Here is a 12,805-nt window from a genome sequence, read left to right on the forward strand (position 1 = left end):
CTGTCAAACTTTGCAGCCAAGTTAAAATTGCCACAGCTGCAGTATGTGTCAGCCTGTAGCGTTAGGCTACTTTCACACTGAGGCGTTGTCGGTAAAGCGCCACTATTTTTAGTAGCGCTTTACCAACGTTTTTGCGGGCACTTTTTATCCCCCACCAGCAGCTGAAGAAAGGTTTAAAATCGCCGGCAAAGCGATGCTGCAGCGGCGCTTTGCCAGGGGTTCAGCGACGCTGCCCATTGATTTCAATGGGCAGAGGTGCTGTAGGAGCGGTGTATACACCGCTCCTACAGCGCCTCAAAGATGTGGCTAGCAAAACTTTTTTTTACCATCCTGTCAGCACACTATTTTTAGTGCTATAGCGCCTGCAAAGCGCCTCAGTGTAAAAGTAGCCTTAGCGTTCTGCTGAGTAGCTTAGATTCCTGTGAATGAAAAGCGCAGCTGTATAGGTGGAGCCTCGCACAGCTGTGCCCATTTTAAATTGTGACAGTGGATGCTGGGAAAAGAGCCCCCGTCCGCTGTCACAGTGGGGCATTGGAAAACATGACACCGCCCTGGTTCACACTGGGCTGCGGGAGTGAAGCCGTGCGAGTTCAGCTGAACTCGCACGATTTCACTCCCGCCGGCAGTCCCGATTTCGGCCGCGATTTAAGAGACATCTGTGCAGGTTTCTGCACAGATGTCTATGTAAATCGCGGCCCGAAATCGCAAAAAGTAGTACAAGAACTACTTTTTGAAATCGGTGCAGCGCCGCAGATGCGGCGTTGCACCGATTAGGACGGCGCCATTGCCGACAATTGGAGGCATTTGAGATGCGATTTCACATGTGAAATCGCATCTCAAATCGAATGAAATCGCACCCAGTGTGAACCTGGGCACCATGAGAGGCATTTATCAATATAAAATTAGACACAAATCAGGTTGTCTCTCGGTTAGCAAACTCTATACAACTGGTTTGTGTGCATGTATTTGTAATCTCTACATATGTGGCCAGGCAACTAAGACAATTTTGCAAAGGCTTAGACGGTATTAACATTGGAGACGAGACATTTTATTCAAGATGAGGCAAATATATGAGACAGCTTTTCACTCCAAACTGAGGCTTAAGTCAGAAGTGGTCAGAGGCAGGTTTTATTTTATTGCAGTGCAATTTTAAAGTAGTAGAGGGAGGTATTTATGAATGAATTTTGCAATGCCCCAGAGTTGGTACATGCAGGGCCGTCTTTAATATGGTTTGGGCCCTGGGCAAACATTTTTTTTGGACCCCCCTCCAGCTTATTTTGGGCCTGGCTGGTTCACATGTATGTTTTGGCGGTCCACATTTGTGCAGGTACAGCAGTCCATTGATTTGAATGGGCTGCCATGCCTTTGTTTCCTGCAGAAAAAAGGTGCATTCAGCATTTTAAAAATACAGTTGCCTTGAAATCCATTCTGCTTTTGCACCATGCTACTTACCTGCAGTTCTTGCACACACAAACGCACTGTGTTTTTAAAAGCGTGACCTAAACGTCTAAAAATGCAGCAAGGTTGACAGTGCGGGAACTGCAGATAAGTCACAGCAGACAGCAGAATGGACAGACAGTGCTGTATTTCAGTGCTTGATGGGCATAGGCGTGCCGTGTGCGCAGCCTATTACATGAGGCATGCGCTTTTCTTTGCAGGAAACGCAGGCATGGCGGCCCATTCAAATGAATGGGCTGCTGTGCCTGCGCAAATGTGGGCCGCCAAAACACATACATGTGAACCAGCCAGGCCCAAAATAAGCCCATCAAGCAGCCTGGACTGCAGGTCTGGTCTGTGATTTAAAGAGTTCCTCTATTTTACACATGGCATGGGGTCCCATGGTGCTAAAGCAGAATGGACAGACGGTGCTGTGACCCCATGCCATGCCATGTGTAAAATAGAGGAACTTTTTAAAACACTGACCAGACCTGCAGTGAATCATCAAATATTATAAAAACTTTGGGCACACTCTACAGAAAACTTCTATTTACAATATAGATTAGCAAACAGTGACATACCTTGAGGAGCAGGACATGAAGAAGTCGGCCTTTGGGGATGTTATAAAATCACATTCTAATTCACTTTTATATACAAGCAGCACCCAGTGGCAGGAAGGGAGAAGTGCACGTCTAAAGGGAAGCCAGGGGTGCTGTACATTTTAAAACACTGGGAAGGGAAGCAGTACTGTCACTGCGTGCCGCTGATGATTTTCAGCCTGATTTGTGGGCAGCACAGGGGCTTAACGGGCGGGAATTATGGGGCCACTTACACAGCTTCAGGCATGGGCCCCTTGGAGCAGAGAACCGGGGGGGGGGTGCTGCCGTCTGAAATTGAGAAGCAGGGGGGGGGGGCTGCCACGAATTTAGAAGCGGGGGGCCCTTTACAAAAAAAGAAATAAATAAAGAAAAATATATATAAAAAAAGGGGTGTAGCCATCCGGGACCCTGGGGTCCTCTGGGCCCTTTAATAAAAAGAAAAAAAGAAATAAAAAATATATATAAAAAATATATATATTTTTTTTTTAAAAAGGGGGTTGCCATCTGGGGCCCTGGGACCTCTGGGCCCTTTAATAATTTTTTTTTTATAAAAATAAAATTACAAAAAAAAGGGGGTTGCCATCCGGGACCTCTGGGCCCTTTAATAAAAAATAAAAAAAATATATATAAAAAAGAAACATTTATAAAAAAAAAAGGGGGTTGCCATCCTGGGCCCTTTAATAAAAAAAATATATAAACAAAAATAAAAAAAGGGGGGGGGGGTGGCATCCAGGGCCCTGGGGACCTCTGGGTCCTTTAATAATAATACTAATAACATTTATATTATATATATATATATATATATATATATATATATATATATATATATATATATATATATATATAAAATAAAATAAATAAAGATTTTTTTTATAAAAAAAGAGGGGTTGTCATCCGGACCCCTAAAAAAAGTGACAGGGCCCTGGGCAGCTGCCCCGTTTGCCCTGTGGTAAAGACGGCCCTGGGTACATGTCCCCAAATCTTTCCTACTCTTGTTTAGTGGTCTGTACAGTTGAAGGATAGCTCTCTGTACCGTATTTACTAATGTAAGAGGAGCGCTGTCAGAATACTGTGTGCTAGATGTGAGATTAGGATTTGTGCTGAGTGTGGTAAAGCCAGGTTTCAGAGGGTGTGCTGGATGCAGGGTATTGCATGCCAAGGCAATCAGTAGTGATGTGATATATTGTGGGTGCATTGCATGCCAAGAGTAATGGTCACAGTAAAGTAGGGCCAGTTATCATGGAGCACAGTATAATATATGTGTGACAGGCACAGCTTTATGTGTGCTGCATGTAAAAAAAGGGGCAATGTATATAGTAATTTTGAAAAAATACATGTCCATGGACCTCAGCCAAATAAAATGTCAGCTCAGTCTAATGGAGTAGAAAAGTAAAAATGTTATTTCTGAGGGGGCCCATCAAAAAGTGTGGTGGTGAGTGCTGCCAATAGGGAGTATAGCCAGCCTGTGCCCCATTGGGTCAGAAAGGGCTGCCTGTGTGTGTGTGTGTGCGTGCGCGTGTGTGTGTGTGTGGTGGGGGGGGGGGTCACTGCCAGATACCAGGGCTGGGACAAGGAGTGAGCAGAAGGGAATGCTGCCCAATGGTTTACTGTAGGGCTGACAGACGTAGTGACAGCTACAGTGCCTTGAAAAAGTATTCATACCCCTTGAAATTTTCCACATTTTGTCATGTTACAACCAAAAACGTAAATGTATTTTATTGGGATTGTATGTGATAGACCAACACAAAGTGGCACATAATTGTGAAGTGGAAGGAAAATTATAAATGGTTTTAATATTTTTTTTACAAATAAATATGTGAAAAGCGTGGTGTGCATTTGTATTCAGCCCCCTTTACTCTGATACCCCAAACTAAAATCTAGTGGAACCAATTGCATTCAGAAGTCACCTAATTAGTAAATAATTAATAAATAGAGTCCACCTGTGTGTAATTTAATCTAGATGTGCAAAGCTGATAGAGACATCCCCAAAAAGACGTGCAGCTTTAATTGCAGCGAAAGGTAGTTCTACCGTGTTTCTCAGAAAAAAGGCCGGGTCTTATATTAATTTTGGCAACAAAAGACACAGTAGGGCTTATTTTCGGGCTAGGTCTTACCATGTAATGTGCTGTCTTCTCTCCCCCTCTCCCTCCCTGCCTGTCAGGAATCCCCAGTGTGAACTGAGTTAAAATGCTTGTAAAATCCTATAATTAACTATATTACAGTATTATATAAATGTACATTGTGTGTGTTTCTGTAATATAATTGTGCCAAATACCTTCATTATAGCGCCGCTCTGCACTTCTGTGACCCGCCGGAGCTCTCTTTCCTGCAATTATATTACAGAAACCCACAGATTGTACATTATATACTACTGTAATAGAGTGGATTATAGGATTTTACAAGCATTTTAAACTAGGTCTTATTTTCGGGTAGGGCTTATATTGCAACCCCTGGAAAATAATACTAGGTCTTATTTTCAGGCTAGGTCTTTTTTTTGGGGAAACACGGTACAAAGTATTGACTGAATACAAATGCACGCCACACTTTTCACATATTTATTTATAAAACAATTTAGAAAAACATTTATCATTTTGTTTCCACTTCACATTTAAGTGCCACTTTGTGTTGGTCTATCACATAAAATCCCAATAAAATACATTTACGTTTTTGGTTGTAACATGACAAAATGTGGAAATTTTCAAGGGGTATGAATACTTTTTCAAGGCACTCTATTCATCCAGGCACTGGGAGTGTTGAGGAGAGGAAGAGAGCTGGGAGTGGGTTGTTTTCTCCCTTCCCCCACCCAATACAGTCCTGCTGCACCTAGTGTGAATCTACTCTCACAAATTGTTGTATATAGTAAACTTTTAATATCACTGGAGACAACACAAGCATGTTCCCAGTATTAAAAGTAAGCACTTCCAGCTGAATGCAAAACCCGTCTGACGATCAGGAGCTGCACAGTGATTTTGACAAGCAAGTGACTGCTAGGCTTTGGATCCTCAAAGCTTTCACATCATAAATGGGATGGGGGCACATTTTGACATCTTTGCCCTGGGCACCGGATGACCTTGTCCTGGCACTGGTCACTGACCGTCATGTAAGATTTATGAGAACTCATTGCTGCTGACAACAGGCCACCATCATGATCGCTAAGAGACTGCTTACTAGCCTGTATGGATATGTGCCCTGGCTAGCCATGTCAGAGAAATGGCATTAGAGGGGGAAATTTGGCATTGTTCGGGGTCATTGAGGGAGCGATTCCACAGACGTAAGTAAAAAGCTGTCCCATGCGACTCTGCTGCAGTGCTGGCTATCTGGTGTTACATTAGCCTTACTTATTGGTGTGTGAATGAATACTTGTGTTTAAAGCTGAACTTTGGGATAAGCAAATATAGTCTAAGTACAAGGGTCATATGTATCCTTACATGAATATGGGTGCACTTTGGGTACTTGATCCAGATCTGTGCAGTAATTAGGTGTGAAACCTTGCCCCCTTAAAGGAGTTGTAAAGGAAAAACATTTTTTGCCTAAAATTAATGTCTGCAAGGTAGACAGACAGAATAGTGTAATGATTATGTTAAAAAAACGAGTAAATACCTATTAAATTTCTTCATCTATATCACCTCCGGCATTCTAGTTTCTGTTCTCTCATTCACTTCCTGGTTTGCATTGCTCGTTCATGTAAGAACTACATTTCCCAGTATGCATTGCGGCACGCCCAGTAATTCACACCTTCTTGAAGTCTCTAACACGTAGAGAGCGTCCTGCCGCACAGATGTAGTTCCCAGGAGGGGGTGAGCACATAACTGACCACCGCAGTAAAGCCTCCCTTCACGGTGGTCAGTAAAATCAGACAAGCAGGAAGTGAACAGAACAGAGAAGAAATAGAGCAACTTCTGAGCAAAAACGAACAATGAGGAAGTGAAAAGAGGAATGTCTGCAGGTAAAGGATGCATATTATGGAAAAAAAAAATTCCTTTACAACCCCTTTAAGGTCGGTGAGTGACTGTTCTTGTCTTAGGCTGGATTTCCATCTATGCAGTTTTAGTGCATTTTGCAGATTAGCACTACAGCCCATTTAACATGGTTTCCTATGGCACACATTCTGTGTGCAAATCTGCAAAAAGCACTAAAAATGCATATGTGTGAATCCAGCCTTATGTAGTTTTCTGCAGGCAGCCTGTAATGAATAGAACTGCTGGGTCCCTCCCACAACTCTCCTCTCTGTAGGCTATGTGCAGCACAGTGATGATGTCATCATGGCTATAATTACAGGGTAATATCTGGGTTTGTATAGGAAGTTGTTGCACGCAAAGTGGATTTATATCCCTTATAGCTATTGAGCTATATACTGTATTAAAATAAACATTTTGTTGTTTGGATCAGCAGTGTTCGATCGATCAGTTCTTGGTGAATAGTTGGCAGGCAACAGATGCAGCATCAGCCCCATGCTGCATCCACCTAGGTGAGCATGATTTTTTATACATTTTTAAAATCCTGTACTTCTCTTTCAATATTAAAGCGGTGTTTCACCCTAAAAAACAACTTTCTAGCATGTCATTCAGCATAGTAGCGCGAGTAGGGTTGCCAACTCATCCCTTTAAAACAGAACACATATGAATTACACAGGTTCTTAGGCTAATTTAATGCAAATAAGGCACCAAGTGAGTTTAATTACCTCCTTAATCAGCCACAGAACCTGTGTAATTAATATGTGTTCTGTTTTAAAGGGATGAGTTGGCAACCCTAAGCGCGAGCTACAGTATGCCTTTACTCACTGTTTAATCGCGTAGTAAAGTTTCAGGCTCCCCGCGGGGAATGGGCGTTCCTATGCAGAGGGCTCGTGATTGACGGCCAACTATGGCGCGTCACGCTTCACGAAAATAGCCGGAGTAGGTCTCGGCTCTTCACGGCGCTATACGGCGCCTGCGCACAGACATCGGAGCTGACTGCGCAGGCGCCGTGAAGAGCAAACACCTATTTTGGCTATTTCCGTGAAGCGTGACGCACCATAGCCGGCCGTCAATCACGAGCCCTCTGCATAGGAACGCCCATTCCCCTGAAACTTTACTACGCGATTAAACAGTGAGTACGGCGCCAAAAAAAAATATAAAGGCATACTGTAGCTCACGCTACTATGCTGAATGACATGCTAGAAAAAAAAAGTTGGCCATAGACTATACAATATGATTGTACTCCTTTAGACCCCTTTCACACTGGGTCGCTTTGCAGGCGCTACAACACTAAAAATAGTGCCTGCAAAGCGACCTGAAACAGCCGCTGCTGTCTATTCAATGTGAATGCCCTGAAGGCTTTCACACTGGAGCGGTGCGCTATCAGGACGGCAAAAAAAAGTCCTGCTAGCCGCATCTATGTATCGGTGTGTATACCGCTAATGCTTATTGAAATCAATGGTCACCGCGGCCATAGGCGCGTGCACAGGGTGTGCCAGGTGTGCCTGGGCACACCCTAATCACCCCATATGGGGAAGATTCCCCCTGTTTAGACCCCTGATATTTCAACAAAGACCCCCTAACGGGTCTTCTAAAAAAATTACAAAAATTATAAAAACATGTTATAAATAAAAAAATAAAAAAATTAGAAACACAAATTTGAAAATAAGAAATAATAACAAATTTTAAATAAAAAATTATAAAACAAATTGTAAAAAAAATAAAAATAAAATAATAAAAATTAAATCTACTTACACTGTCCACTGCCCTACTGACACTGTCCATTGCTCTACTGACACTGTTAGTATACATACACACGCATATGTGGTTGATCTTAAGGGTGCACACCCTAATGCAACAGGCTGCGCACACCTATGACCGCGGCTATTCCGCCGGAAAATCGCCTCCGGTGGTTTTAACCCTTTCTCGGCCGCTAGGGGGGGGCAAAAGAGGCCGAATAGCGATGCGGAATTGACGGTAAAGCACCGCTAAAAATAGCGGCGCTTTCCCGCCGACGCCGCCCTCACCCCAGTGTGAAAAGGGCCTTAGATTTACCCAAACTACATGAGGACACACCTAAACAATACTTGTCATTTTTATCTAAGCAGGAAGGCCCTTGTATTACATAGTTGATGGTAGATCTCAAGGAGATTGTACAATCAGACTGCACAGTGTATGATCGCCTACAGTACAAACATAATAATAAAAAAAATATATACACAGTATTGATTAATGTTTGGATTATAGTTGCTAATTAAATCTGGATATGCTCTGATGTGGTTACTTCTTTTTAAATTGTTGTGGTATATTTATTTGAATTGTTTTCTTGTTTTCCTAGGCTGTTCTTTAAAGTGATTTCATGTTCTCCACCTTCCGTCTTCTAACTGTCAGCACCTCCCTCTGCCTATTTCCCAAAGTCATTGCTCCTCCTTGCTCTGTAAAGTCCCTTCGCCTTTACTTTCACTTTCCCTTCAAAGCTGAAACGTCTAAAGTGTAAAGAACCGAGCAGACAGACGGTACCGGGGATCTGTCTCTTCATCCACAATCTGATCCCTCTGCAGTAATAATGGCAGACGTTGAACTTAAGCAGGAAGCCATACAAAAGGTGAGAGGTTCAGGTTTATGTTTGTTTGTGTGAGCCGTGTATATCTCTCAGACACATATATACATGTATGTTTTATAAATATATTTGAGTTATGTATGTTCGGCCTTCAAAAACAACTTAAATAAGTATAGATGTGTTTTCAAACAAATGAATAAGAGGAGGAGGCCATGGGTATCATCGATATAGCATGTGGAATTCTTCAGGATCAGATAATTAAAGTTATCATATATGAACAGATAATTATAGTACATTATATTACGACAGAGTACAATCATTTATACAAAAAAAAATGCCACTGTACCCTGACGATGCCTACCAGACACACGCTCGTTCTAAAATACGAGTCATGATCAAAGTGAGGCCTACTTTCATTTTGCCAATTTCCCTTATTATAGGTTTACAGTCATGTAGACCAGACATAGCACTCAGTACTATGCTACAAGCTGTAACAGGCGTCCTATGAAACATAAAGCAAAAGAAAAACGGAAATATGAGCTGCAATGTAATTCTAACAACTCCAAAACAAGTCATGCACAGATTAAATGACAAACACGGAATATTAAATATCAGTGAAAATCTCTTGTTAGAGGACAGTTTATGTGTCTGTATTTATTTCAGACTTTTGGTTTCGTGGAGGTAACCTGAAAAGCTTTAGGCCCCTTTCACACGGGGCGGATCAATAATGATCGCTCCGTTGATCACTGCTGAGCCGGCGGATGACAGGGCGGTCCCCGCACACTGTGCAGGGACCGCCCTGTCTTTTCTCCGCTCTCCCCTATGGGGGGATCGGATGAACACGGACCGTCTGTCCGTGTTCACCCAATCCGCCAGACGGATGGAAAAGTAGGTTTTTCCTCCGTCACACTTTGGCGGATCGGATGTCAGCGGGCATGTCACCGCTGACATCCGTGGCTCCATAGAGATGCACATAGCGCCCGTTCAGGTCCACCTAAAAACTGGCAGGCGGATCTGAACGGTCCGCCCGTGTGAAAGAGCCCTTAGAGGTCTAAGCTTCCTCTAAGATCCCTTTCACACAGGATTTCCGATCAGTTACGCCTGTCTGTTTTTTTTAGGAGGACCTGATCGGACCCTCCAATCACTCCTATGGAGCGACGGATGTCAGCAGTGACATGTCCGCTGACCCCCGCCACTATCCGATCCAATCCTGTCTGTGAAATCCAGATGGATAGTGACCCTATTTTCCATCCATCTGGTGGAATCAGATCAGATGGGATCGAATGAAAACGGACAGGTGGTCCGTTTTTTATCTGATCTCCCCATAGAGGGTCCGTGTCTGCACAGTGAGGGGAGACCGACCTGTCATCCACCTGCTCAGCAGAGATCAGTGGATCGACCCCCCCCCCCCCCCACCCGTGTGAAAGGGTTCTAAGGCCTCATACACACTGAAGGTTTTTTCTGTTGCTCTTAGGGACGTCTGGCATTTTTTTTTCTGTCTCTGAAAGGCCCTGTATGTTAGCCTATGGGGCAGATCCACAAAGGTATTACGCCGGCTTGTTCCGGGTTAATTTCGAGCATGCGCACTGGGATACACCCACGAATGGCGCATGCACAGTTAAAAAAAACGCTGTTTACGTCGGGTCACGACGTATTTACATAAAACACGCCCCCATCACAGCCATTTGAATTCCGCGCCATTACGCCGCCAAAGATACACTACGCCGCCGTAACTTACGGCGCGGATTCTTTGTGGATTAAAAAAAAAAGTAAGTTACGGCAGTGTAGTGTATCTTGGATACGCTACGCCCGGCGCATAAATGCGCCGCTGTACAAGGATATGCTCCTATGTGTTCATGCACACATAGTTGTTTAGAGGCAGGAATGTTTAAAGGCAGAAGAAAAAGAAACTCTACTGCCAGCAAGTCCAGGAGCAGCAGCGTTTTGCTTAAGCACCTAAATGTCACTCATTAAAGAGGAGGAGCCAGAAGCCCCAAGAAGAGGAGGTTCGGGGATGCTCTGTGCAATAGAATAGCACAGAGCAGGTAAGTATAAACCTGTTTGTTTTATTTTTTAAAGAGCATTTACAAAAATAATAATAACAAACATGTCATACTTGCCCACTCTGTGCAATCCTCCTTTTCTGGGGTCCCCTGCCACTTATCTTCATCAGGTGCGCCCACAGAAAGCTGCTTTTCATGGAGGCACTCCCGAGTCCTGCTGCTGCACCTATTGACAGACAACGGGACTAGACCCCGCTCCTGTGTCACGGTATTTGATTGTCAGCAGTGGGAGCCAATGGCTCCTGCTGCTATCAATCTGTCCAATAAGGAGGGAGACAGCCACTGGAGCCGCTGTGCTCGTGCAAATCGTCGGATCGGGTTCAGGTAAGAAAAAGGAGGGTCTGTGGGAGCTACAGCACAGGTTTTTCACCTTAATACAAAGAATGCATTAAGGTGAAAAACCTTTGCAGCTTTACAACCACTTTAAGTGTGTTCACCACCCCTTTCCAGTAAAGGTGCAACTTGGGACAAGTGCCCTAAAAAAGGGAATGAGAGGGAGGGTATCGCGTACTGGAACCGACAAGGAGAATGGGCGAGTTCCGCCAAAAAAAAGAAAAAATGAAAGTCAGCATCTACAAATACTGCAGCTGCTGACTTTTAAAATATGGACACTTGCCTGTCCGGGGAGCCCGCGATGTCCTCACCCGAAGCGGACCTGTCCCTCGGCTCCCGGGTGGAGGCGGCGGCATCTTCAGTAAAGGAATCAGGAAGTGAAGCCTTGTTGCTTCACAGCCTGGTTCCCTACTGCACATGCGCAAGTCTCGCTGCGCGTCCTGACTGGCCTTTTAGTCTTCTGGGACCTGTGTGGCTTTTCAAATCCGTGAAATTAAAATCAGGTGTTCCAGATTAGGTGCCAACAATTGGAACCTTTTTAGGCCTCTTTGACATGTGGCAGATTCCGTTCCAGTCGGCTCACAGGTCCCCCGCTGCTCGGAGCAGAGTGAGCAGATAACACATCCGTGTCCGCTCTGCTCTATGGGTGGCCAGAACTTAACTGACTCCACTGTCTGTTCAAATGCACCTAAACGGTAGAGGAAATTTCCCCTTTTGTTTTTTATTAGCAGACTGCATTGGACCTGGAGGTAGGCCAGTCTAAACAGACACAAGACCGTAGGGATGTCCTGTAGACACATGTCCATAGGAATGCATGGACCATCCTATCAGGTCCAGTGAATGCACATTAAGTAATGAGAACTTCCCTCCAATGGAGTCGCTAACAAAGGCAAAGCAGCTTTTATAGTGTGAGGAAGGATTGGAACCACTGATGGCACAAATAAGAAAAAGGGCATTAAATAAGAAAAAAATTAATGTTACTGACAAGTGAAAAGAAATGTAAGCTTTCAAAGCACAACTCATTGGCAATGACAGTATGACTAAAGGTAAATCCACTGTGCACTTGGAAGTGCAGTCGCTGTAGATCTGAGGAGAAGATCTGAAATGAGGGGAAGCTCTGCTGATTTCTATCATCCGATCATGTACAGGCAAAAATGCTTAGTTATTTTTTATTTTTCAACGGAGCCAGGAAATCATTGCAACCACAATCTGTGGATCACCGGTGCAATGCTCTGGCCCCCTCAGACTCTTTGCACAGCCAGACCTTAGGTTTGGACCTTCGCTCACAGGGCAGAAGGAACTATCAATAGGCAACAAGTGCAACATCATTTCACTTGTGCTGCACTGAGAGCTAGAAGTTCCTCTGCTGCGGTGGCAGATGGCACTTGTAGTTTTTTTCTATTCACAGATTTCTGTGAAAGAATGATGTGACAGTTCAGGCAGAGCCACTCGCAGCCACGTCAGTTTTACATTGGACAGGAGCCAGCAGCGAGAAGAACCCCCAACTTCTGTAAGAGGGGTTTGCTTTTTCAGGGTGGGGGCTGCAGACTCTGACTATGCTCTATGTTAAACCCCAAATATGAGTGTAACATGAATCATGTTTAGATAAGTAGAGTTTGCCATTAAACAGGCAGAGGAAACTTTTGTGCATTTTGTTATATTTGCATTACCTGCTAGAAATACTACAATGATAAAAACCATGCCAAGCAATCTAATCTTAATCAAGCTATCTATTAACAGTTTGTTTTATTTTATAGGTACAAGGATTCCAGAATCAGTTTTGTAAGGAGGTGAGAATATATATTAAATGTAATAAAAAAAATTGTGTTTTTTTTTTTTTTTATGGTTGCAGAAAAT

The 12,805-nt window shown here is 43.7% G+C and overlaps 1 protein-coding gene across 1 annotated transcript in view; it reads left to right on the plus strand.

Annotated features, from left to right (window-relative positions):
- The first annotated feature begins 6,435 nt into the window (after positions 1-6,435).
- The window catches only part of PSME1 (proteasome activator subunit 1), a 29,144-nt gene continuing 22,774 nt past the window's right edge, over positions 6,436-12,805 (plus strand). The window contains exons 1-3 of the mRNA XM_040354605.1: positions 6,436-6,504; positions 8,331-8,597; positions 12,706-12,738. Coding sequence (XP_040210539.1) covers positions 8,559-8,597; positions 12,706-12,738 — 72 coding nt within the window. The 5' untranslated portion in view covers positions 6,436-6,504; positions 8,331-8,558. The remainder of the gene's footprint in view (positions 6,505-8,330; positions 8,598-12,705; positions 12,739-12,805) is intronic.

The sequence above is a fragment of the Rana temporaria genome, chromosome 1, assembly GCF_905171775.1.
Source record: "Rana temporaria chromosome 1, aRanTem1.1, whole genome shotgun sequence".
Classification (NCBI taxonomy): domain Eukaryota; kingdom Metazoa; phylum Chordata; class Amphibia; order Anura; family Ranidae; genus Rana; species Rana temporaria.